Source organism: Calonectris borealis, chromosome 2, assembly GCF_964195595.1.
Source record: "Calonectris borealis chromosome 2, bCalBor7.hap1.2, whole genome shotgun sequence".
Lineage (NCBI taxonomy): Eukaryota > Metazoa > Chordata > Aves > Procellariiformes > Procellariidae > Calonectris > Calonectris borealis.
In genome coordinates this window covers 18,546,972-18,573,722 of record NC_134313.1, presented here as the reverse complement: position 1 = coordinate 18,573,722, position 26,751 = coordinate 18,546,972, and the positions used below count along the sequence as shown (strand labels likewise).

The 26,751-nt window shown below is 37.6% G+C and overlaps 1 protein-coding gene across 3 annotated transcripts in view; it reads right to left on the bottom strand.

Moving 5' to 3' along the window:
• The window catches only part of CSMD3 (CUB and Sushi multiple domains 3), a 796,263-nt gene that overhangs the window by 348,808 nt on the left and 420,704 nt on the right, over positions 1-26,751 (bottom strand). For all 3 annotated transcript variants that reach the window (XM_075141259.1, XM_075141260.1, XM_075141261.1), the window contains 2 exons: positions 1,572-1,754; positions 145-471 (listed from right to left, as the gene is read on the bottom strand). In XM_075141259.1, the coding sequence (XP_074997360.1) occupies positions 145-471; positions 1,572-1,754 (510 nt within the window). The remainder of the gene's footprint in view (positions 1-144; positions 472-1,571; positions 1,755-26,751) is intronic.

The window sequence follows — 26,751 nt, the reverse complement described above, 5'->3', positions numbered from 1 at the left end:
ATGTAAATTATTTATTTGTAGGTATATAGGATTTGTTTGAGGGTGTATTACCATAACGTCATTTTTACATACTTCTACATATCTCCTAAACTGTATGTTGAAAACAAAACATACACACACACACTAAAAATTATTATTACTCACTGTTATAAGTGATGTTAAAACCACGCCCTGACATTGAATGATCAGCTTGAAATTCCAGACGCAAAATATGACCATTACTGGTAAGATGAGAAGGAACTTCAGCACCAGTAAATGTTCCTATTATGGGGGAATCTGGAGAGTCACCATCTTTAACTGCAAGGAAGTCAAACTGAGATTCCAAGTCAAAGTCATTAAACGAGAGATGGATTCGGCTCCCAGGGTCTGAAATTATTGTCCAGATACAGTTTAAATTATTCCCATATCCCTCTGGATAATCAGGTGAAAGAACTGTTCCCATTGGTGCAGTGAAATTGGAAAGGCAAGGAACTGCCAAAAAAGAGAGAAAGAAATTAGATAATAGAATAAAACATTTCAATAAGGATTTATTTTATTACTAAGTTTTTGTAAGAGATCCTTAAACTTGCTGATTACCTCAGCTGAATAATTCAGTATTTGTTATGATCTGTGAAGCTAGAAAGAAGGTTTTGTTTTTTTTTTTTTAATCTTCTTATTCCCTTCCCCTCAATAAAACTACCACCCAAGAAGAGCCCCCAGGTAATAAAGAACATCCTTGGTGCATTGGAAGCCCACAGCAGTCCTTACAATTCAACCATGTTCAACAATCCTGAATCACTTGGCACCGCTTATTTTCTCCTTTAGGGAACTGTTTAGATGAGCAGACCTCTCACTGAGCACATTAAAGAGGCAGAAAGTCAATAGTGTCCTTATCATTTGTTATTCACACAGAAGCACAAGAAATTAACTAGCCTCAAAGAGACAACAGAGTTGCTTTGTTGTTATCAGGATAATATTTTATATTCAATCATTTCAGTTAAGCCATATTAAATTGAGTTGCAGGGACAAAAGCAACTGATAGCACTCTGAATACATTTTAGTGGAAATGTTAAGAAAGGTGTTGCCACAAATACATATCACAACATTGGTTTTACTTATGCTGTATAATGTAACTGGAAGAGAGCTATAAATTCTATGATCATTTAAGTGCTAAAAGATATTAATATATAATACATGGGGGAAAAATGTAAATAATTTAAACCCTTGATTACAATTCAGCAACTTCTAATCTAAGGAAATATATTAACTTTTAAGAGTAGCTATAAAAAGTGTATCATACATATAAAATCTACAGAATCCTACAAAAACACCAATAATAAAAAATTATATCAAATCACATAAAGACAACTGCTTTAATAGTTGTTAGTAAAAGAAAAAAAATATTTTAGCAGTTCTTGAACCTGCCTTGGGCACAATCATTAGGCAAACCCACCACTGAACAAAAGTAAATTCATCCTGTCAGTGGAATTAATTGCATTGTGCAATCAATCATACAAATTATTATGTATAAGGAAAAGCTTATCATAATGTTATCTATTAAAAATAATAATAAAAAAAGATTTGGTACATACAAATACAGATTGGTATGTTTGCAGACCACTGGTTGTTTTCTTGGCAAATGATAGATTTCTCTCCAATTAATTCAAATCCAAACTGACACTCAAACCTTAAAACATCACGGTTAGAAAATCCATCCCCTTCTCTGATACCATACAACGGTGTTCCAGGATCCCCACAGCTTTCCTTTTCAATTTCTGTTGAAATAAATAAGGAATTTATTTCCAGAAGAATAAAACAAACTCCCTGTGGGTATATGCTTACATCTAGAAAATAACTATACATTACTGTAAGCAAAAGAAAATCATCTACATAACAACAGTTGCTGAAACACACCACTGAGTCTGATTCTATACTCCAGCTTCTTAAGGAGGAAATTCTGTGTAAGGATCTTAGAAAAACCAGAGCTCTTTGTGTTAATAGAGTACTTGAAATGAAAAGGATATGAGGAAAATTATTACTACTTTATTTTATTTTGTAAAATTTTAGACAATAATAATATTAAGTAAAATATCACTGTAGTACGTGAGCACTTAAAATAGCAACAGAGACCAGCATCCCACTGTGTAAACACCGACCATTTTCCGATACATCTTAAATTGATGAACCAATGACATGGCAAAAAAAGGGAGTAGTGACACGAAAAGCAGGCTATACATAAATACATAAGTATATATACAGATATATACACATTTATATACACACACATTATGTAAAATACACACACATGCAAAAATAACTTCTCTATACTCAAATAACATTTTACCTCAGTGGACTTAACTGCAAGGTAGCTGAATGATTCTCTCCTTTTTCTACAATTGTTACAGCTATGATACTCTCTCAAATTACATACCGACCTGAACTTTCACTGGTAGTTACAAGCATGGAGGGATCTTCTAAAAAGCATTTCTCATGCATATGCATTTCACAAGCTCATAGGGCAATTCAAGCTGGAATCATAGAATGGTTTGGGTTGGAAGGGACCTTTAAAGGTCATCTAGTTCCAATCCCCCTGCCATGGGCAGGGATACCTTCCACTAGATCAGGTTGCTGAAAGCCTCAATCCAACCTGGCCTTGACCACTTCCAGGGAGGGGCATCCACAACTTCTCTGGGCAGCCTGTTCCAGTGTCTCACCACCCTCATCATAAAAAATTTTTTCCTAATATCTAATCTAAATCTACCCTCTTTCAGTTTAAACCTGTTACCCCTCATCCAATCACTACACTCCCAGATAAAGAGTCCCTCCCCATCTTTCCTGTAGGCCCCCTTTAAGTACTGGAAGGCTGCTATAAGGTCTCCCCAGAGCCTTCTCTTCTCTAGGCTGAGCAACCCCAACTCTCTCAGCCTGTGCACATAGGGGAGGTGTTCCAGCCCCCTGATCATCTCTGTGGCCCTCCTTCGGACCTGCTCCAACAGGTCCATGTCTTTCTTATGCTGGGGGCTCCAGAGCTGAACACAGTACTCCAGGAGAGCCGAGTAGCGGGGGATAATTACCTCCCTCAAATTGCTGGCCATGCTTCTTTTGATGCAGCCCAGGATGCAATTGGTTTTCTGGGCCACGAGTGCACATTGCTGGCTCATATTCAGTTTTTCATCCAACAATACCCCCAAGGCCTTCTCTGCAGGGCTGCTCTCTATCCACTCTTTGTCCAGCCTGTATCCATGTTTGGGATTGCCCCAAGCCAGATGCAGGACCTTACACTTGACCTTGCTGAACCTCATGAGGTTCACATGGGCCCACGTCTCTAGCCTGTCACGGTCCCTCTGCGTGGCATCCCTTCCCTCTAGAGCATCAACCACATCACTCAGCTTGGTGTCATGCGCAAACTTGCTGAGGGTGCACTCAATCCCACTGTCCATGTCCCCAACAAAGATGTTACTGGTCCCAATAGGGATCCCTGAGACACCACTTGTCACTGGTCTCCCCTCAGTCATTGAGTGGTTGACCGCAACTCTTTGAGTGCGACCGTCCAGCCAACTCCTTATCCACCGAGTGGTCCACCTGTCAAATCCATGTCTTTCCGTTTTAGAGACAAGGATGTTGTGTGGGACAGTATCAAATGCTTTGCACAAGTCCAGGTAGATTACGTCAGTTGCTCTTCCCTTATCCACCAATGTTGTAACCCCGTCATAGAAGGCCACCGAATTTGTCAGGCATGATTTGCCCTTAGTGAAGCCATGTTGGCTGTCTCCTATCACCTCTCTGTTCTCCATGTGCCTTGGCATAGTTTCCAGGAAGATCTGCTCCATGATCTTGCTGGGCACAGAGGTGAGACTGACTGTCCTGTAGTTCCCCTTGTCTTCCTTTTTTCTCTTTTTAAAAATGGGGGTTATGTTTCCCCTTTTCCAGTCACTGGGAACTTCACCAGTCTGCCATGATTTTTCAAATATGATGAATAGTGACTTAGCAACTTCATCTGCCAGTTCCCTCCCATTCCTGTGGATGCATCTCATCAGGTCCCATGGACTTGTGCACATTCAGGTTCCTTAGATGGTCTTGAACCTGCCTGATCTTCTCCTACAGTGGGCGGTTTTTCATTCTCCAAGTCCCTGCCTTTAGATTCTGTGATTTGGGCGGCATGGCTAGAGCACCTGCCGGTGAAGATCGAGGCAAAAACGTTGTTGAGTACCTCAGCTTTCTCTTTATCAGTTGTAGCCAGGTCTCCTGTTTCACTCATCAGGGCAGGTACAGTTTCTTTCATTTTCCTTTGTTGTCCTATGTACCTGAAGAAACCCTTCTTGTTATTTTTCGCATCACTAGACAAGTTCAGCTCCAGCTGTGCTTTGGCTTTCCTGATCCCCTCCCTGCAGTCTTTCCTGATCCCCTTCCTGAAGTCCCCTGGAAGGGACTTCAGGAGATCTCTAGGCCAGGCTCCTGCTCAAAATAGGCTCAGCTCTGAGATCAGATCAGGTTGCTCAGGGCTTTATCCAGTTGGGTCTTGAAAAATTCCCAGGATGGAGACTGTTCTGGGCAACCTGTTCCACTGCTTGACTGTACACATGGGAAAAAGTTTTTCCTTATATCCAGTCTGAACTTCTCTTGTTCTAATTTATGCTCTTTGTTCCCCCATCGTCCCATCATGTACCAGTGTAAAGAGCCTGCCTCGGTCTTCTCAATAACCTCCTCATAGCTACTGGCAGGCTGGTATTAGACCCTACTTCTACAGGCTGAACAAGCCCAGCTCCCTCAGGTGCCCCTCACAGGGCAAGTGCTCCAGCCCCTGAGTGCCTTGGCAGCCCTCCACTGAACTCACTTCAGTTAATCAGTCTATCAAAACTGGATGGACTATTCTAGATGGAGTCTAAAGAGGGCCAAGTATCAGAGAATAATCACTTCCATCAATCTGTGCTCCTGTTAATCCAGCCCAGGATGCTTTTGACCTTCTCTGCTGCCAAGGCATTGCTGCTGGTTTACATTCAGCTTGCTGTCCGCCAGGGCATCGAGGCCCTTTCTGGAGAACCACATCGAGGCCCGTTCTGGAGAACCCTTTACTGTGTGCAGGAGTTACTCATTCCCAGATGCTGGACTTAGCACTTGCCCTTGTTGAATTTCATAGAGCTCCTGTAGGTCCATTCCTCTGGTCCCTCTGGATAGCAGCACTGTTCTTGAGTGTATTCAACTGTTTCTCCCAATTTGATGTCATCTGCAAACCTGATGAGAGTGCACCTCATTGCCTCTTCACAGTCAATGACAAAAGAGAATATCCCAGAGTAAACCCCTGTGGTACTCTTCTTGCTCCTGGCCTCCAGTACAGTATGATCCATTAGCAACTACCCTCTATCCTATCATCCAACCTGTTGTTTTGTTTTGTTTTGTTTTGTTTTTTGGGGGGGTGGAGGGCACGTATGTGTGTGTTTGGTTTGGGTTTGGGTTTGGTTTTTTTTTGTTGTTTTTTTTCCTTTTTTTCATCCATCCGATTATCTCCTACAGTATTCTTGCATCCAAGTCAGGATATTATATTTACATATCCAACTCTGGATGAGTGGACAGAGTGAAAAGCCTTGATAAGGTTGAGGTAGGCAACACCCACTGCTGTCTCCTTGTCCAGCGATCTAGTGATTTATTATAAAAGAGAATCAGCTTGGTCAGGTGTGTTTACCCTTGATAAATTCATGCTAGCTGTTCCCAATCACTTTCTTCACGTGCCAGGAAATGGCTTCCAAGAAGACTTAATCTGTGATTTCCCCAGGAATTGAAATAAAGGTCAGCTTGCAGTTGCACAGGTCAAGCTTTTGGTTTTTGTTGAAGATCATGCAACTTTTTTCCAGTCTTTGGAGATCTCTCCTAAGCTCGACAATCTGTCAAAGATGATAGCAAGGCCTTGCAAGGAGATTCACCAGCTCTCTCAGCACCCTTGGATGCAGTCTTAGAAACTTGTCAAGAAAATGTTGTGCTCGAGATACGAAACTTAGGAATGCATTCATCATCTACAAATACAGGAAATATGGTACATAGATAATGGAAATCCAGTACAAAATATTCTTTTCACAAACTTCTTTCATGAGAGATCCTAACTATAGAAAAGACAGATATTTTAAAAGAAAATTAATTTATTATGTGTAAAAATAATAGCAACAAATATCCCGAAACAAAAGTTTGAAAATTTCTCTTTAAAGGTCTTGCTGCCACTTTTTTTATGTTTCCACACTTGGTAGTTTGACTATGAGGAAAAAACTAAACAAACACCAAGTGTTTTGATTTTAACTCAAATAATTTTTCTAGGATCATATTGTCAGCAACATACACCTCATTTCTCAAAGCTTTCAGCTATTAATGCTCTGAATACAACCAAAATGTGACAAAAAGCAAATAAAGAACATTCCATTTCAACAAGAAAATTAAAAAAAGTTGAAGATTATTTTAAAAAAGACTTCACAGAGATGTGAAAGGCTTTATTATTCTGTTTGATTAAAGAAAAATCAAAACCAGCAAAACAAAACCATCTAACAAAAAGCACAACAAACATCAACATTCTTATTGCTTTATTTGTATTTGTTCAAACAGTTCTAGGAAAAGAAGAATATAATTCATAATTTAAAAAAACCATAAAACCCAGGTTCAAACTCTCCCCAGAACACGGGCCTCCAACAAAAGTTAAAGCTGTCCTGAAGAAACAATGTAAAATATCCCAAAGAAGACACAAACTCATTCCTCCTATCTTCAATATTGATGAGACTATTAATGTCAAACCCACAGAACTACTCAGTTTTTAACCGCCGAAGAAATACAAAGTTTTCCTAGGCTGTCCTGGACAGATAGATTAATAAAATTCTAAGTGCCTAAGTCATTTCACATTTCATTTGGGAAAACAAATGTATTCTGTAAACTAGTTCTCCAACAAGTGATTACATCAAGTAACTCAATGTAGTTTTCTCACAGAATATATGCTAAACAGTAAATATATTTATACCTACTTATATTTATTCTCTTTTGGGGCTACTATTCTGATGTAGCTGGGCCAATGACTTTCTCTATTATTTTATCCTAAATAGCAAGAGTTTCTATGTTTTTTGCCAAATTTAAAAAGATATATAGCTGAGCAAAGCTGATACAGTGAGCTTGCTCATCTTGTCTTCTATCAGACAACCCTATTAGGAAGACTTAAAGGAACCAATTCCACATTCAAAAAATTCTTAGGGAGAGTATAATTAATTACAGGTGTTGGAAAAAAAAATACTGTTTTCCTTTATCCTATGTGATTGCTGTATTTGAGAGACTACATCCATAAGATTATATTTCATTTGCTTTTTCATAAATGGAATTAAGTTATTTGAATGACAGTTTTAAATAAAATAAACCATCCCTAAATCCCATTCATATCCATTTACATTACAGCAAATCTTTCTTTTATTACTTTAATCTTTCCTGCACACCTTGCTTACACTACTTTTATACTCTGTAAATTTCATGTTAGCATCAGTTCATTTCTGAATTTGAAACAGAGTATTTTTGTGTCATTACTTAGTTCTCCTTAGGAGCAGAAATGATAGGGTTTTTTTTTTTTTGATTGAAGTGCAAATAGCTTTTACATTTGTTTAGAGAATGTCAACAAACCTCCTTCCAAAAGACCACTATTTCATCTTTGTTTGAAGTCACTAAGGGGGAAATGATATTCATATTCACATTTTTTAAAGCTAGCTCTACCACTCTTGTTTCGGCTTCCCTGCATTACGTATTTGTTTCAACAGCTCCTAAGAAGTTAGGTTCAGGGCCTGACAAAGTCTCATTTCTTGATAAACTCGCACTAGTCCCTCATCGTAATTAATTCAATTATGATAAATAGAAATTATTTATGGTTGTTTAAAATTAGCAGAAGAAACAGTAAGTTTTCAAACAGCTCAGTTAGTAATGCCATAATTAAAACTTAAAAAAAAAAAAAATTGGAAAGTTCAGTATGAGTCACCAAATAGTGAAAAGAAATAAAAGGCATTATGGGCTACCCTCTTGGAACATAGCTTGAATTCCTACCAACAAAGCCGCACGTAGGAGTCCACTGCTTTAATGTTTTAATTGGACTAAAAATGTCTCTAATTATAATACTTTCTTTCATATAATGCACATGTGTAACAAAGTTGCAATTCACAGCAGAAGTTGTTATAGGGTATATTTTAGTGAAAACACTATTTCTACAGGATATTGCATAGTATAAGCATTTCAAAGAAGTTTATTATATATAATGACTACCTTTGAAAAGCCAAATGTGATCTTATTGCTTAAGAACATTTTTGTATTTTATTTTATATTTTGGCTACTTTATATTTTTACATTTTGATTTATGTTCTCTTTTATGATTTATTCTGCTTTTTGAGATTTGCAGTTCATGTTGGCTACAATAAGAGATGGCTAGGATGGATTTCTCTTTTCCTGTGGTCATTACCACTGACTTATAAATCTGTGATCTAAAAGATGAGTATTGCTATTTGTACCTAAGGAAAAAAAACACTTATGCTAATATAATTTCTGCTAGATAGTCCTTTCTTTCTTTGTAGTCTTATAAAAAAAGAGAAGCACCTCTAAGCATAAATACAGTTTGTTTGTTAAATGTGTTAATAATGAATCAGGCATGATCTTTTGAGGTTTAAGGCTTTTGAGAGGGGGAAAAAATCTGGTTTTGTTTTCAGAAATTATTTCACATAGAAGGACATTAACAGTAAAAGGAGGCATGATTTCTGGTGATGTTAGAGATCTAACTTTTTTTAAAGACTAACTCTTGTTGAGACTCTTTAGGATACTCATTATTTTGGAAACTTGATCATACAAAATTGATAAGTTTGTGGTCGCAGTGCACTGAATGGAGCTTATAATTACCAACATATTTTCTAACAAGAAATATCTAGAAAACATATCAAATTAAGGGAAAAATAAAAGAAAAATAGAAAGAAAATTAAGGTAACCATCTCATTTTGTTTTAAATTATCCTTGTGTTATTTTTGTGTTTCTCACTGAAGGGTTCTGTAGATTTCCAATCAGTGATGCACTGAAGGGAGAGCCCGAAGCGACACTAGCTACCAGTATAGGAATACCAAGATAGGAATGTTCTTTTTCTCTTATCCTCTGTCTTTGTGAAGGACAGGCACATTCTGGAAGTGACTAAATGGGCCTTGGGGAGAAGAAACGGTCACTTACTACACAAATGCATTTTGACAGAGTCGCACTGGAGTTAGGGCTTGAAGAGGTAACTTGTCTATCTTTTCCCTCCTGTAACTCAAGGGAAAATAAAATATAAGAATGTGATTCTTACAAGGGAAAACAATTTTGAAAGAAAAGAGATCACTGGTGGAAAAGTACAATACTGAAGATTTGCTATCACTTCAGCAGACATTCAAAATCTGTAATACTTCAACAAAATACCAGGCAAAGACCAATCTCTCTCTACTTTAACAGCATTTTAGAATAATGCCCATTTTTTGTTTCACTGACCATATCAGTGGAAAAAGGACAGACAACTAGATTGGTTTTGTCATTAGTAAAATTGTATTGAATTAATTACATGCTATTTATTGCAACAAAGCATACCAGATTAACTAAATACTAGTATATGAAAAGAAACAGAGTTTCAGTATGTAATTCAAAAAGAATGAAGCTTGCTGTTTGATATTTGAATTTGCCGTGTCAAAAGCTACAAACATTCACCACCATATTTTGACACACTGACATTTTGCAAGACAATGGGGAAAAATCGATCTAATCCCACTTTGAAACACGAGGGTATGTACAATTTATATATACATTACTGGATACACGTTACATTTCTAATTTGGTTGTGAATTTTCTGTGCCAGTGTTCCCACTGCAGGACTTGCTTACCCAAAGAGCTAGGAAAAGACACCATTATAAATTTGTACAACTTTTGCTCACAAAGCACAAGGAACCAGCAATAGTATAATCATCTATCTTATCTTGAACGTTAGAAGTTAAATCATAAGGAGAAAAAACACTCAAAAAGCAGCAAGCAGGAAAACAAAAATGAATAACTTATGAATCAAGAACATACATTTCTTAGTGTCAATTAGGATGATAAATAATACAAGCAATTGGTAAACTATGCCATATGTCTTCATGGTATGTATATTCAAGAAAAAGCATCTTAAAGATACATAGCAGGCAAACAGTTATGGACCAATTTCAGCAAGATCTTACACTATGCTTACCAGCTTACATGGGAAAAGATTGAAGGTTTGGTCACATTTACATGTAATAAGGTTTAGGTATTGCTATGACCAGTAAACAAAACAGAAAGCAATTTGAATGACCTAACAGATGATACCTTCTCCTAAATATTACTATTGTTTATAAGTAACTTCAAATAAAGGAAATAACAGTTTTGTCTATTAACTATTACTCTTAAAGCATGAGTATTTTTATAAACATAGGATGGAAGTTCATTTCAAAAAAACCAAAGAGCCCAATGTCATGTGATTTTCAGTTGTATTTTAAAGGTTATCTATACCCTTGCTTCATTCTATCTATCAGATTTTTAACTACAGATTCCATGTCTTGGGAATTCCCAATACATAAAAGAATTTCCACCTTAACCACTATTCTTACTCAGAACAACTAGTATGATTTATTTAGGTTTTATGTTTGTTTTGGTTTGGTTTTATGTTTGTTTTGGTTTGGTTTTATGTTTGTTTTGGTTTAGTTTTCTTTGTTTGCGTGTTTTCCTAAAAGATAGGAAAAAGAGACCTGCTCTTACACATGGTGTGGCTATTTTTCTAGCAAATAGCAAGTGTGAGGATTGGGAATGAATCTTGCATTGAGTTCAAATACAAATGGGCCGGAACGATGTCTGTATCAAAACCATGAAAAAGTGCACTCCACAGGACCTCCAACTGTGCCTGACTGCCCCAGGAGGAAGACACATCAGAGTTTGTTGCAGCACCTTCTTTGTGTTCCTGAGTTCCCTTACAGAAGAAACGGGTATGCAAAAGCAGGAAAGGAGAAGAGGAGGAGGATTTATGCATACAGTCAGGTCTTGTCCCTGTATGAATTCTCAGCATGTTCAGTGTATAATGTGTTATACAGAACACCTGTCCAAAGGTATAGAGTCAGTCAATGAAATTCTACGGGGAAAAAAAAAAATCTATAAAAGAAACAGCTGTTCTTTCCCTACTGTGTAGGTGGTGGTGATCTTCTGCACCCTTGCTGAATTGTGCCAATTGTCAGGGTACTTCTCATTTCTTGATCATGTAAAGCGACGAGCCAGAATGTGAGCATTTCACAAAGAAAAAAGCATAATTAATTGAGGGAGGGTAATGGGGCTAAGGTCACTTATAGGAAAGTCAGATGAGGTTCCTCTGAGAATGCAGTGGGAAAACAATGACAGCCACCATTGAAAGTAATATTTTATGTATATCACAAATGCCCAACATTTCTAATATAAGGAAAAACTTGTTACAGCCATTCTCCATAACAATAGATTTTTCAGGACAATAGTTATATCTGCATGATTTTTATTGTATAATTTATCTAATTTTTTTGGTATAAGCATGAAATATTTCATAATTATGTTTTATTATATATTGTAGATACTTATAGACTTTATGGATATACATACTTCCTTCTTTTCCTATTCAGTGCCATGTTCTGTCTTTTAAAGTTGAGTTATTTACTAGTCAGCTAGCAATAAGCGGGCCCGGCTAATGAATGAGCCCTGTGGGGCTTTACATAATAACTACACCTCCAATAATATAAGTTACTCACTTCATTTAGGTTTAGAAAATTAACTGCTCTGTAGAACGCTATCCACACAAACAGTTTAATATCACCATGGGACTTTTCATTCGTATAAATGTTCACAAAAGCTTGGGTTCAAAGTATATGTATTTTGGAGAAAAAGGAGAAGATAGTTGTACATACAAATTGAAATAACACAGCTCTAGTCCAAAAAATAAATGAAAATGCTCAAGTATCCTCAACTATAAGTTGTATCTTTCTTCTTTTTATGAAATTGTCTTTAGAATTTAATTCAGGATGATACTTTTTCCACAACCCTTTAAAATACATATCAAAATTTACAGACACCAGTCTTGAGGATAATTTAAAAATTCTGGTAGCACAATTCTATTTGCTAAGTTTTAATGGTCTTTTCTATAACATTCTACTAGGTATTACCTTGCTGGCATCTCCCATTATTCACTTTGTTTAAAAGCTATTTAGAATGTTCAAAAGTCCAGTGAGTTAAACGGCTGGGGCATTAAGTCTAATTTCAGCCAAAAGCATAAACAGAAATAATAGTCTGTATACTGAGGTTTATCAGCATGCTTAGCAGTATTTAGCTAAGCATGACAATGCTTAACAATTTTGAGACCTAATTTACAGGAGCATGTAAGAATGTTTTTGTCTTTGAGTACATGCTTTGGGACTGAAGTAAATTTTAAGTACCACCCAAAATAAAAACACTGTCTGATTTGGTGTCTGAACTAATAAGAAAATATAGTTTAGTACTCAGGAAACCCTCAAGATGACTCATATCCACTCTATTTGTTACCTTAGACAATACAGCCTGTCAAACATATTTTAGCTAATCAACACTTACTATTTTCAAGCTCTTTGTATCTCTCATTAACACAGCTACTTCAGCCTGGAGTAACTGCATTTGGGCATAGTTAATTCCTGGCAGCTTTTCCTGAATGTACCTGACTTTTGGTGGACTAAAGATGGATCACTGCATAACTTGAAGGAATTTCCATACAACTATCAACATTTTTATTTTAAAGGTTGAAATACAATTCCATATTCTGAAGTGCTATAGCTACACCTCAGAAATAAAGTAGTTTTGTTAAAGAGAGAAAACATCTATCAATTTCAGCAGCTCTCCCTTAATATAATTTTTAATAGCAGAAAACTATGCTGTTAGCTTTCCTTATGGAACTATAGAAACTAGGCACTAGCAAGAGAGAATAAATAGAACAATAATACCAAGGAATCGTATCTAAGCCTGCGATCCTTTACATGAACGGTTCCAATGAGAACACACAGAAAATCCCTTAGACCACCCGTTACTGCTTTGCCTGTCAAAAGTAAATAACAATGTGAATGGAAGCTGAACAAGTGTCCTTAATTAATAAAATATTTGCAAGAGAATTGCCAAAACCATAGAAATACTCTAAGAAGAAAGATGCTAATAAAAATTGCATAGTGCCTTCTGAATATATATTTCTAATTCTTGACTTCGAAGTTCTTTTTTAGGGAAATAAGTGACTGGAAGCAACAGCTGTAGTGGTGTTTGCAAATCTATATATATATAGATATAGATATACTATATATATATGTATACTTTGTATACTTTGAACATGGCAATAGTCACCACATGCAGAAACATCTGAAATAATTTTTAAGGTAGCATTAAGCCTAAAATCCATTTATTAGCAGTTACATAAATTCTATAATTTCTGTGTTTGAATCCTTTTTATTTAAATGGATGGGGCTGTTCTCATTTTAAAATAAGAAAGTTTTTTTTCCACAGACTAAATAATTTTATTTCAATGAGAAAAATATAATAAAAAATATAAACAAAATATATGTTGTTAATCACCATAAAGAGATTGAAGCTGTAGAGAATGTGGTCCTTTAATGTTTACAAAATATTCTAAGTTATGATAAAAACATGCAATATACTATTTTACTAATATGAGTAGCAGCAGGAAACTCATTTGTGTCATCGTTGATGGGACTAAGGCATTTCACTCATCTTTAGAAAATCTTCAGGAAAATAGAATGTTTCAATAGATTCAGTAGCTTCTTCTCCATCTGTCAGTATGCTTTTGAAGACCATATAAATTAAAATGAACTATTTCAGGGGATTTTTTCTAGTACTATGGGAATCAGGCAGACTTGTACATACACTGTTGACCCTTCTGTTCTGAATAGTGCTGTCCTTTTTCTTCTTATATGGTAAATGTGTGCAGATAGAAGTCCAAAATCAAGACTATTGAAGCTATCATTCAGAATTTATCTCTTGACACATCCAGAGTCTATCTGTTGACAACTGTGAATTTTTTTGCAGCTAGTATATAATCTGTAGAACCTTTGAAATCTGTTGATGTTACTCTTAATGACAATATCAAGGCAGACAATGTTTTCAACCTACACCAGGTCTGCAGCTCTTCTTTCATGGCAATTAATAAATCTTGTCCTCCAATGCCTTGAATGATTCCATGATGGTTATCTGCATCATATTCTGAATATACGTGTGACTATACAACACCACAAAGGTTTTAATGGTAGTAACCTTATCATCATTAAAACCTTCCAATTTTGCTGAGCTAAACATCTAGCCAGGATGTAAGACTATTAGGTCCATCTTGCTTTTGTCTTAGGAATATTTGAACAGTGCACAAGAATTTTAAGGACACTCTAAAATTTCCCTTGGATCTGGTCAGGTCAGTGCCAATAGGAAAAGGAAAAAGAGACTGATAACAAAACCATTACGAAGGTGTCACATTTAGGATGAAGCACCCAGCAAAGCTGAAGGTCAGAGAACAAAGAAAAAAAGAAAGTCTGTAGAGAAACAGTTACCAATTCTTATTAAAAAAAACCAAACAAAATATGCTGGACCTGTGTGTTGATTCACTCACACAGGAGTAATAGCATGAATCGTAAAAATAAATACCTACACAGCACTGAAAAAGCCAGTAGCTATGGGAAATGATGGAACACCCTGAACTTCTCAACTAGAATTAGACAACATGAATTACCTGGCAAGAGACCGACAATTATAATTTACAGTGATATTTGTTCCTCAATACAAACTTTCATTTTAGCTGCATCTGTGTATGTCTGTTGACATTTTCTCAGACAGTAAGCACACTACTGCAAAATATCTGTCTATTGGGGGTCTGTACCTGCAAAATCCTCCTGTCTGTGACTTATGTTACTCACCGTAGCCACTATTACACTATGTTATGACAAATGATGTTATAACATGGTGTATTGCTATTACTACCGATGCTAAAATTATTTATTCATCACATATTCTTTATATGGGGTTTAACTCATGAATCTCACTTATCTAAGTGGTAAACCTCTTCCATTACACTGCTGTTTCAGAGAGGCCTCTCTATTTCTACACAGAGCTTTGGCTTCAGATGGCTTTAGGCTGTCAATGTGGCTTGCTTTCTTGCCCACCCAGGGTTCTGGTCCCATGATCCCTCATCCTGCTCCTTTCTAGTTTGGTCAGTTATTCCCATCTGGCACAAGGCAACCATATTTTTCCAAAAGGAAACTAGGGCAGACTAAAAAGAAAACCAAAACCACAAAAAAACCCAACCCAAAAACTCAGAACAAATACCACCCCCCTCCAAACAACACAAAAAAAGACAATTCCCAGATTCACTCCAAAAAGACAGAGCAGGGTTTGATTTTATAAAAATCATATAGTGAGTTTATATTGGGTTTACATGGCAAGGTTTTGGTAGCCGTTGGTCTGCAGGGGTGGCCTCTGCGAGCAGAGGCTGTCCCCACGTTGGACAGAGCCAGCTCCAAGAAGGACCTGCTGCTGGCAAAGCTGAGCCCATCAGCTGCCTCTGTGACACCATATTTAAGAAAGGGTAAAAAAATGCTGCAAAGCAGCTGTGAGAGAGGAGAGACAAAAATGTGAGAGAAACAACCCTGCAGACACCAAGGTCAGTGAAGAAGGAGGGGGAGGAGGTGCTCCAGGTGCTGGAGCAGATATTCCCCTGCAGCCCATGGAGAAGACCATGGGGAAGCAGGTTGTCCCTCTGCAGCCCATGGAGTTCTATGCTGGATCAGATATCCACACTGCAGCCCATGGAGAACCCCACATCACAGCAAGTGAATATGCCCTGAAAGAAGCTGCATCCCATGGAAAGCTCACGCAGGAACAGGCTCCTGGCAGGACCTGTGTCCCCATGAAGAGGAGCCCACACTGGAGAAGGTTTTCTGGCAGGACCTGTGGCCTGTGGGGGACCCACACGGGAGCAGTCCATTCCTGAAGGACTGCACCCCATGCAAAGGACCCACACTGGAGCAGTTCCTGAAGAACTGGCGGCCGTGGGAAAGACCCCACATGGGATCAGTTCCTGAAGGACTGTATTGCATGGGAGGGACCCCATGCTGGAGCAGGGCAAGAGCATGAGGAGGAAAGAGTGGCAGAAATTAAGTGTTATGTTATGTTCGTAAAGGGAATCCCCATTCCCCTTTCACCTGTACTGTCTGGGGGGCAGAAGAAGGTAGAAGAGTTGGGAATGAAGGAATGAAGTTGAGCCTGGGAAAAAAAGGGGGCGGAGAGGTGTTTTTAATTTTGTTTTTGTTTTTGAATCTGTTTCACCTGTGACGGTAACTGGTGAGTGATCTCCCTGTCCTTATCCCAACCCACGAGTTTTTTCATCTTATTTTCTTCTGCTGTCCTACTGAGTAGGGGGAGTAAGAGCAGCTTGGCGGGCATGTGACGGCCAGCCAAGGTTATCCACCACAGAGTTGCATCTAAATTTCATCTAAAGGTGGTTGTTGAATGTAGATTTTTTTCAAATTAGAAATGAAGTGCTCTCACACCCTCACCACACCACCCAAAAAGAAAAGAAGAGCGCGAAGTATTGCTAGAAGCTCTGATTAGACTACAGCTTTGATAAGGATAAAGCGCTCGGGAATTTTAGTTTCTATAACCTAAATCCTCTTAAACAAGTGAGTAAGCATATGCAAATTGGAATTTTACAAACTGAATCTGGTTAGATATTCATCCCCTTGCCAAATTTCAGATCACTGGTCCGATGTGCAAGAATGCTAGAACTTATCAAAGAGGTTGCCAGATTATTTTTAATGGCTACAAAAGAAAGTATTTTCCTGAAGCCATGTTCTTCAAAGCTGCTGAAGTGTTTTGCTTGAATCTGTCCATAAGCACTTTAAGTGAGAGAGATATCAAGTACTGATAATTTCAGCCCAAACAGTTAAAGCTCAGAGTTTCTAAATGGCAAAATAAAGAATAATTAAACTAGGTCTCATCTTACTTAGGAAACGATGATTCAACCTCAAAGTAATGCATCAGCTTCATCAATAATATGCTTTATTGTTTCACTCTCTATTATGGTTAAAATATACAAATTAGAGAGAAAAAATTATTTGCATATAATATATCATTTGGATGAGAGATGATTAAGTAAAATTAAGAAAGATACTTCCCCCAAGATCACTACTATGACTGTGTGTCCAAGCTGTTTGAAAGAATATTTAAATATTGGAGAGATGTCAGTGTGATGATGAGAGTAAATTTTCCAATCCATGTATTGAAGCAAATCTCAGACTATAAAATGCATGTGATCTGTTTTTACTGCATAGTTGAACATGAGAAAGATTTAGAAATACCTAAAGAGCATGAAACAAAGGTATAAAATTCCAAACTGTATGTACATTCAATTTAATACCAAATGTTTTAAAGATTAAAATAAATAATTAATGATTGGAACAAAAAGTTTGGCTTCTAAATTATAAAGATGTTTACCTGATGATTTAATGCCTTTTTAAACTATGTGTTCTACATTAACTGCAGGCTGCTGAACATAATTTTCTAACAAAGTATAGAAGCACATCAGTTATTCTTCCTGTCGTTTTCCCCCTCTCATGTTCTGCCTCACCGCCTCCATGTACTGAACCTTACTGACAGCTTATAGAATTTATAATTATATTATTTATTAAAATAGAAATATAAGAGAAATTAAGATCACAGAAAACAAGAGCACTGTTTCAGACTGATTCAAAATATATTCAAGAGCTGCTTGTAACCATTCATTAGCTTTTTAATTTGCATTGATACACAGTACCATGCCTTTGTCTGAGGTTAAATACATAGACCTAATTTTTTATATTAATGGCATTTTCATTAAATATGAGAAGAACAGAGAAAATAAAGTTCATATAATTCAGGAAATACTGTTCAGACATCTTCAGATGTATGATGCTTATTAAAGTACAACATCACATCTGTGTTACAACACAGACTCAAAGAATACTTTATGTTAGAAGGAACTTCTGACTGTCCTTTGGTCCAAATCCCTACTCATGTTACTTTATTTTGCTTAGATATAGCTAGATATAGCTTTTCAACTGCCTTAGTGATGCACAGTAGTGCAAATTATCAAGTGATATTCAAACTTTTTCTTTTTTATAGTTCACCAGAAGTTAGCATGTTGGCCCTGAGCTATTGTTTTGGCCAGATTTTACCTAATGCTCTTTTCTGCATGCAAAATAATATTTACAGATATAATATATTTTCTACACTCACTGTATTGTAAATATGCCGTGCAGATATCTCTGCTAAAGCTGAATCCAGCATTACAGTTCTTGCAAAGACCAGTTAAGCCGATAATTTATTTTTATACTTGTATAAGTTTATACCTTTATAACTTAAATGATAAAGAAACAAAAACAGAGTGGAAACAATAGATTTAAAATTAGTATCCACGAGCTGTTCAAGAGAAGACGATGCTTTCTGTTACACACTTCCTTTGAAAAAATGGCCGTTATGCATTTTATTACACTTGCTGCTCATGATAAATATGAGACTGCACTCCTGGCATTAAAGAACTATTGCACACCTAACGTATGAATTATAAATGCTGTAAATTTCAACAATATTAATTTTAACTTGAAAAATCAAGAGCACCTTCGTTCTAAATGGACCACACATGAGTATGGAGCTATGGCATATTAAATGACAAGGAGTCAACTCATGGAATAACTAAGCTGAACACCCACACAATTACATCTTGGACTAAAGAATGCTTACCACAGACATCCCATTATGAAGCACTGCTGGTAAGGACAAACTGATAATAACAGAAGTAGAATTTTAAATCCTGACTTATAACAAAAAGCGAACTGGATTCAACTCAGGAAACCATTATAAATAGGGTTTAAAAAGCTAGGCATAGAAACTTACAGCAAGGAAAACACAAAACTACAATGTTAGATTAAAGCAGCATAGACATAACTGTGTAAACAGGGAAAATTGTGCTGCTATTGCCATCTACTCAATGCACTATATATTACTAAATTTTTTTTTAAAAAAAGTTCAGTATAAGTACTGAAGAAAAGCAGATGTAGTTTGATAAAGTATGACATAACTTCCCATCGAAGAAGTAAGTATGGCCACCTTCTATTGCTTGTATATAGACAGAATGAATCTCAAATACCACAGCTGCATACATCCTGTTAATGGTTCTGCTATATCAGAAAGACAGCTTACAGTACCTGAATATATTGTATTCTGAAACAGAAGATGCATTAGAATAACAATGCAGGAACAGTAATTCCATACCTGATGAATTCTGTACTACGTATATTACATACCTTTATATTAAGGAGAGGTGTTTTCCACTTCAAGCATGGCTAATAACACCATCATTCCAAAATTATCAAAAAGTGTTACAAGAGACTTCAGTTTTGTTCTTACAAAAGTCACTAACAAAAAACACGTTCACAAAAATCACAAGTACTGGGATACTTATGACACTGTTGTTACACCATTTGACTTTACAGCTGTCGTGTATCTTTAAAAAGCATTAGAGAATGCATTATTAAAACCCCTGAATCTTCTTAGAGTTGATCACATCAATATTACAGACAAAGCTGAAGAACAGGAATAGGCACCAGGTAAATCACTGACTGTGTATAAGATTATTCCATAAATAAAAAGACTGCAAAGGTTATTCACAGATGTGCTTTAGTTGTAGAGCCATTGTTTAACCACGCAGAAGCCCTGTGTCATGGAACCACATACCTGTCACATCATGTGTTATTTTTGAACCAGTGTAAAGGACTTATCACAAATAGTCAAACATCTACATTGCTAGATCCTGTATTACTACAATGTGAATACTGATAGCTCTGATTATGCACCTGGGCCAAGTCTTTCTTGAATCCACAGGAACAATACTGAGAAAACCTTGCATATAGAGGAATTACATAAAAGCACTTGAAGATGCAATAACTTTTATTCAAATTATGCATACATCACATGACAGCCCAGTTAAAAAGATTCAAGCAAATGACAGTGTGAATAGCCTGGTGGCCAGAAAAATTACTTTAATCTGCCCACTACCATTTTCATCTACCTATTACATGAAATATAGATGATGAAGTGAAAAAGTGAAGCTGTATACTATTTGGAAATCTGTTATCTTCCTCAGAAGCTCAGATGATGTAGAAGTAGTGATAAAGATTGCAAGTAAATTCAGGAGAGCAACTATAGCTGCTTGTTTACTGTTTCCGATTCAAGAGAAATGGCATGACTTCCTGACAAGATGGCCTAACAACCTCAAACACCTTACACCGCTTCTACTAGAACACTGAGAGTACACTGAGAGCATGAGTTTTCCCAACAAAGTAGCTGGAGATAATTATAGATTTATTATTCCAAGTGATATGCCAGCAAATATAATACATCTGGGCCACGACAAATCAACAAACTCTTAGAACAAAACAACAATTATGCATCAATTACCTTAATTGTCAGAGCTGGATGTTCAACCTGAAGCTGATAAAAATTGCTGTCTATTTTCCAGTCTCATGCAAGACCTGACTTGCATTGCCTTTACAATCCACTCCTTTACCCTATCTGTATTTAGGGAAAGCTTTTAACTGGCATTGTAGAACAATCTGGTTAAGCAACACTTGATTATTGCCTTGCCATGGTCAGAAGCAGTATTTCTGTCACTACCTCATCTACTACTGTATAGTTCCACTCTTTAAAGCATTGTTTTCAAAAGAGCCCATTGTTAGATAGCTAACAATGATTCAAAGGTCACTTCCTTAGAACTGGAAAGTTTTCTGAAAAAGAGAGTTGTTCCAGCAGAACGTCACTATGCTACTCTCAAGTTAATGCAGAAACTGAAAACCTCACAAGAAATTTGAAAGAAAGCTTACAAATCAAAACTCAGAGGGAACAGCTTGAAAGACATTCACTACAAATTTTCTTTGGTGTTCTACATTATCAGATGCTTCTTGTTAAATTACACCTAGGAATTTCTTCTACCAGTAGGAAGAATTGGTAAGTCAAGAAATATTTCTAAGTTAGCAGAGATTATTTTAAAAATGTACTAACTGATTAATAAAGGTGAATAATATTTCTTTCCAACCTTAAAATTGAGTCACAATAGAGTTAGGCTGCTGAAAGTCAGTATATCTATCTTAGGTAAAGCAGTAAAAGAATGCTAAAGCTAAGATAAGATTAAAGGTGTGCATGTCAGGATAAAATTTTTATACAGCTACCTGCAGCATAATGTAAAATAAAAATAGTTAAATGTTATCCTAAAGTAATAGAAAGGTTGTCAAGCAAGTTTTAGGATGGGCTTCTGTGATGTTCACTAAGTGCTACAAGACTTTAAAGGACATTTTAAAATTCTTTACTTTTTTCCTAAAAAAAATTTTGAGTTACATGATTACACCTGCAGTGATTAATAACCAGCAGCAGTACGCTTTCTTTTTCTCTTCTGTAAGACATGCATCAGAAGATGATTTGTTTCCCCCATGAGTTTGCACTTTTCAGAACGATGAAAATTTTGCCTCTACATCTCTCTTCTAGGAAGACATTAAATCCTCTCTTAGCTATCACTTTGATGCATAACCAAGATACTCCAATACTCCAAAGAGATTTGTTTAAGACTGTAACTTGGGCACAACTGCTATTTTCTAGTGCAGCAGAATAAACTACTCCCAATTTTGACATGGGAACATCTCAGGAGAAAACAGTGCAAGACAGATACTCTACACAAAAAAAAAGCGATGTAGTCAAGTGTATTGGGTCTGGTTGGGATGGAGTCAACCTTCCTCATAGCAGTCCTAATAGTGCTGTGCTTTGTATTTGTAACTAGAACGGTGTTGATAACACATCAATGTTTTGGCTACTGCTGAGCAGTGCTTGCACAGCATCAAGGTTGTCTCTCCAACCCCTCCTGCCCCCAAAAGGCCACTAGGCTGAGGGTGGGTCAGAGGTTGGGAGGGGACATAGCCGGGACAACTGACCTAAACTGACCAAAGGGATATTCCGTACCATACAATGTCATGCTCAGCAATAAAAGCTAAGAGAAAGGAGGAAGGTGGGGGCATCCGTTATTAAGGCATTTCTCTTCTGAAGCAACCACTACTTGTACTGAGGCCCTACTGCCCAGGAAGTGGCTGGACATCGTTTGCTGATGGGAAGTAGAGAATAGTTTTTTGTTTGTCTCCTTTGCTTCCATGTGTGGCCTTTGCTTTTCTTTATTAAACTGCTTTTACCTCGAGCTACGAGATTTTCATCTTATTTTCTCCCTGTCCTGCTGAGAAGGAGAGTGATAGAGCAGCTGGGTGAGCACCAAGGTTAACCCACCACATCAAGGAAAATAAAGAGATAATTGGCTGAGTAAAGAGGAGAGTAAAACAAACAAGAAAGAAAAATATTGAGTGAAAATTATGATTTGTCCACTGGGCAAACTAGGTGGCTGCCTCATGCAGTAACACTAGAGGAACATGATTGGTAATGCTGATAAGTGACTATTTTGTCCAGAAGGATACTGTGAGAGACAAAAACCACCGCATCTAAAAACTTAAAATCAAAATACACACACACCCTTGGTCAACTAGATGAGTGAGCTTGCCATAAAAGGAAATTAAGTTACTCAAGCAGCAAGCAGATGCTTTTAAAGCCACATGTTTCAATCTTGAGACTGAATGGAAGAACAATTACCCCCGGCTGCGAGAACTTGACAGGAATGAACTGTTTGAAAAAGCAAAGAATGAGATTCTTGATGAAGTCATAAGCTTGACTCAGGTCACACCAAAGCACTGGGAGGAGATTCTTCAGAAAACTTTATGGTGGATCGATGGGCCGAGGCCAACTGTATGAGATTCAACAAGGCCAAGTGCCAGGTCCTGCACTTCGGCCACAACAACCCCAGGCAACGCTACAGGCTTGGGGAAGAGTGGCTGGAAAGCTGCCTGGAGGAAAAGGACCTGGGGGTGCTGATTGACAGCCGGCTGAACATGAGCCGGCAGTGTGCCCAGGTGGCCCAGAAGGCCAATGGCATCCTGGCCTGTATCAGAACTAGTGTGGCCAGTAGGAGCAGGGAGGTGATCGTGCCCCTGTACTCGGCACTGGTGAGGCCGCACCTCAAATACTGTGTTCAGTTTTGGGCCCCTCACTACAAGAAGGACATGGAGGTGCTGGAGCGTGTCCAGAGGAGGGCAACGAAGCTGGTGAAGGGCCTGGAGCACAAGTCTTATGAGGAGCGGCTGAGGGAACTGGGACTGTTTAGCCTGGAGAAGAGGAGGCTGAGGGGAGACCTCATCGCGCTCTACAACTACCTGAAAGGAGGTTGTAGCGAGGTGGGTGTTGGTCTCTTCTCCCAAGTAACTAGTGATAGGATGAGAGGAAATGGCCTCAAGTTGCGCCAAGGGAGGTTTAGATTGGACATTAGGAGAAATTTCTTTACGGAAAGAGTGGTCAGGCCTTGGAACAGGCTACCCAAGGAAGTGGTTGAGTCACCATCCCTGGAAGTATTTAAAAGACGTGTAGATGAGGCCCTTAGGGACATGGTGTAGTGGGTATGGTGGTGTTGAGTTGATGGTTGGACTCGATGATCTTAGAGGTCTTTTCCAACCTTAATGATTCTATGATTCTTTGATTCTATGACTTTTCCCTCATGAACCCGTGTTGGCTATGACCAATGACTGCATTGTCTCTCAAGTGTTTTTCAGTAACTCCCAGAATAACGTTCTCCATAATTTTACCAGGCACTAAAGGGAGACTGACAGGCCTGTAATTATCAGGGTCTTCCTTCTTACTCTTATTGAATATTGCGACAATATTTGCCAGCTTCCAGTAGATTGGGACCTCTCCAGACTCCCAAGACTGTTGAAAAATAATGGAGAGAGGTCCTGCGATAACATCGGCCTGCTGTTTCAGTACCCTGGGATGAATCCCATCAGGCCCCGTAGACTTATGTGCATCCAGCTGGAGCAGCAAGTCTTGCACAAGTTCAGAGTCAGCTGGGAGTTTATCATTCCCACCAGTCACAGTTTTCCAACACAGGACTCTGGGGGTCCCAGGACCCATCATTGGTGTTAAAGACAGAGGCAAAAAAGGCATTCAACATCTCTGCTTTGTGTATATCCCTATTTGTGAGCTGACTGACTCATCAAGTAATGGACTAATGTTATCTCTGATCCTCCTTTTGTTGTTAACATGTTTTAAAAAGCCCTTTTTGTTGTCCTTCACAGTGCTGGCCAGCTTGAACTCTAATCGAGCTTTGGTCACACAAATTTTCTCCCTGCAGTGGTAAACAGCATGTCTGTAGTTGTCCTGTATCACCTGTCCTTGCTTTCAATGTCCATACACTTTCCTTTTCTACGTAAGTTCTAGAAGAAAATCCATGGTCTTCCAAGCCAGCCTTCTGCCCCACTTGCTTGACTTCTGACACTTTGGAATTGCCTGCTCCTGTGCTCTTAAAAGATGGCTCTTAAAAAGTGACCAGCTATCATAAAACTCCAAGTCTACAGTGGTCAGTAATCTCAGATAGTGCAAGAGAATTCCTTTTTCCAATGAGGAATAAAGCATTAGATGAGATGCATAAGGTGAGAAATAAAGAAGGAGTTGACATGCACAAATCACAATCACAGCTAAACAATCACAGCTTGTTCACAATCCCTGCTAAACCTAACAGATAAGAAGGCTATTAAGAAAAAAGCAGAAGACTTAAGGTCTTAATCAACCTTATTGTAATGGCACTGTATTTTGATGGTCTAAGGCCATAGGCAAGGCAGGGTTTGGAAAAGCAACTGAAGGAGTTTGGGGAAAAATAAACAAAAAGAATAATCTTCAACAGCTTACTATTGTCCAACTAGAAGGCTTATTAATCCTGAGATGGTATAATAGCGGTAATTAAATTTGTATGGGCCTTTCTTACTCTGAAGAGGTGAACTTATTAACATTAACTTCAACCACAGACAGCTTAGGGAAGACTCAGATTTTAATGACAATATGTAGTCTAATATGGTGAAGTATCTCTTCATAGAGGCTTTTTTTCCCTTGATAAAATTGATTGAATTTGAAATGCATTTTTGCCCTCTTCTATTTCCACCCCACCCCAATCTGACATGTATCCAATCAACATGCTGTTAAGTGTATGGAAATAAGATTAGGACAATGAGTTACTCCTTTTTTACATAGCTATAAACTCAGTCTGAGAAATAAGCATGAGTAAACTGACAGATATCTGCAATACACATAAATGCAGAAAGCATAATCCCTTTGGCCCTAAGGGATACTGCTAGGCAGGGAGATCAGTATATTGACAATTAGGTGTTAAATCTGTTAAACAAAAGAAGTCAGAAAGGGTTATTGTAGAGCAACAATGTAAATGTATTAATAGCAGTTGCACAAATATGAGTTTTATGGGTGAACTTAGTCTTATTTATGTCAGCTACTCTAGTTCAAAGAGTTGGACTATGTTTATAAATCAGCTTGAGATGTCAATTTTTGAGATACTGTCTACATAGAAGAGAAAGTAACAAGTAAAATGTCAGCTGAGCTACCTGAAGACAAGAGCATGTTATTGCAGTTAAAAATGTGATGAGAAGAATCTAAGAAGTTGCAGTTTGTGATGTGTTATATATGCTAGCCTCATTAGATGGATGATAATAATTAAGGTATATGCCCAGAGAGAATGGAAAACCACAATTCTAACATCTGGCCACTTCCCATGTGAGTTTCATTTCTGGAGTGTCTAGGTTGAGATCCTAGTACCTGATAAGTAAAAAGTGTGAGCAATCAGAAATATCAGGAAAGTAAATGAGAGATGCAATGCACCAGCTCAACAATCACTTAAAATCGCAGTCTGGATAGCAGCAATAAAGCCTGAATCGTATATCATGAAGTAGTAAGTTCCAACAGTAGTTTTGCCACTAATTCACGAACAGGTTCTGATTTATCCTTCACATATAACACTAGGATGATAATGATTTTTCTTTAACTTGAAGTGAAGAAAAAAGCATTATAATCTTTGTTATGATTAGAAAATAAGTTCATATGTATGCTAAAACCAAGATAGAATCAGTGTGTATTTATTGCAGGCTTTAAAGAGTGTGCAGTAAATAAAGCAGAGGCCAATACTTGAATGATGAGGTAAAAATATTAAACAGCTGCTACATTTCCCAGGCACCATTCATCCAATGCAATGAACGAGGCAGGGAGCCTAACGGAAATACTGGGTGACCGTGTAATTAATGACAACAAACGTGCGCACAGAGGCTGATTATGCTTTCACGGGTAACTTACATTCTGACACTTCCTAATTTTTGAACAGTTGATTTTGCAAAAAGACTACCCTCCAAAAAAAACCACCCCACAGTTCTTGAATTCAATCCACTCCATATCTAGCTTAAGCAAAAGGCAAAAATACAACATATTATTTAGATAAACTTTTCACCTACATCGTACTATGTTTCGTTAGCAGTTTTTGAACATGAACTACTGCAACACAGACTGAACCATAGATCTAATGTTAAACAGCTTCTGGAGAAATCCCAATTCCAGCACAGTGGAAAAGGACCATTGGGACCTGTGCTAGTGCTTCTCTCAAACACCAGCCATCCAGGTGCCAAAATAAGATGCAAGTCTTGAGAGACTAAACAGGTTTCTGATTCATGCTTTCCTTTCTACATAAACAATTCTGACTTTTAAAATATTACTGGGTATACGAGT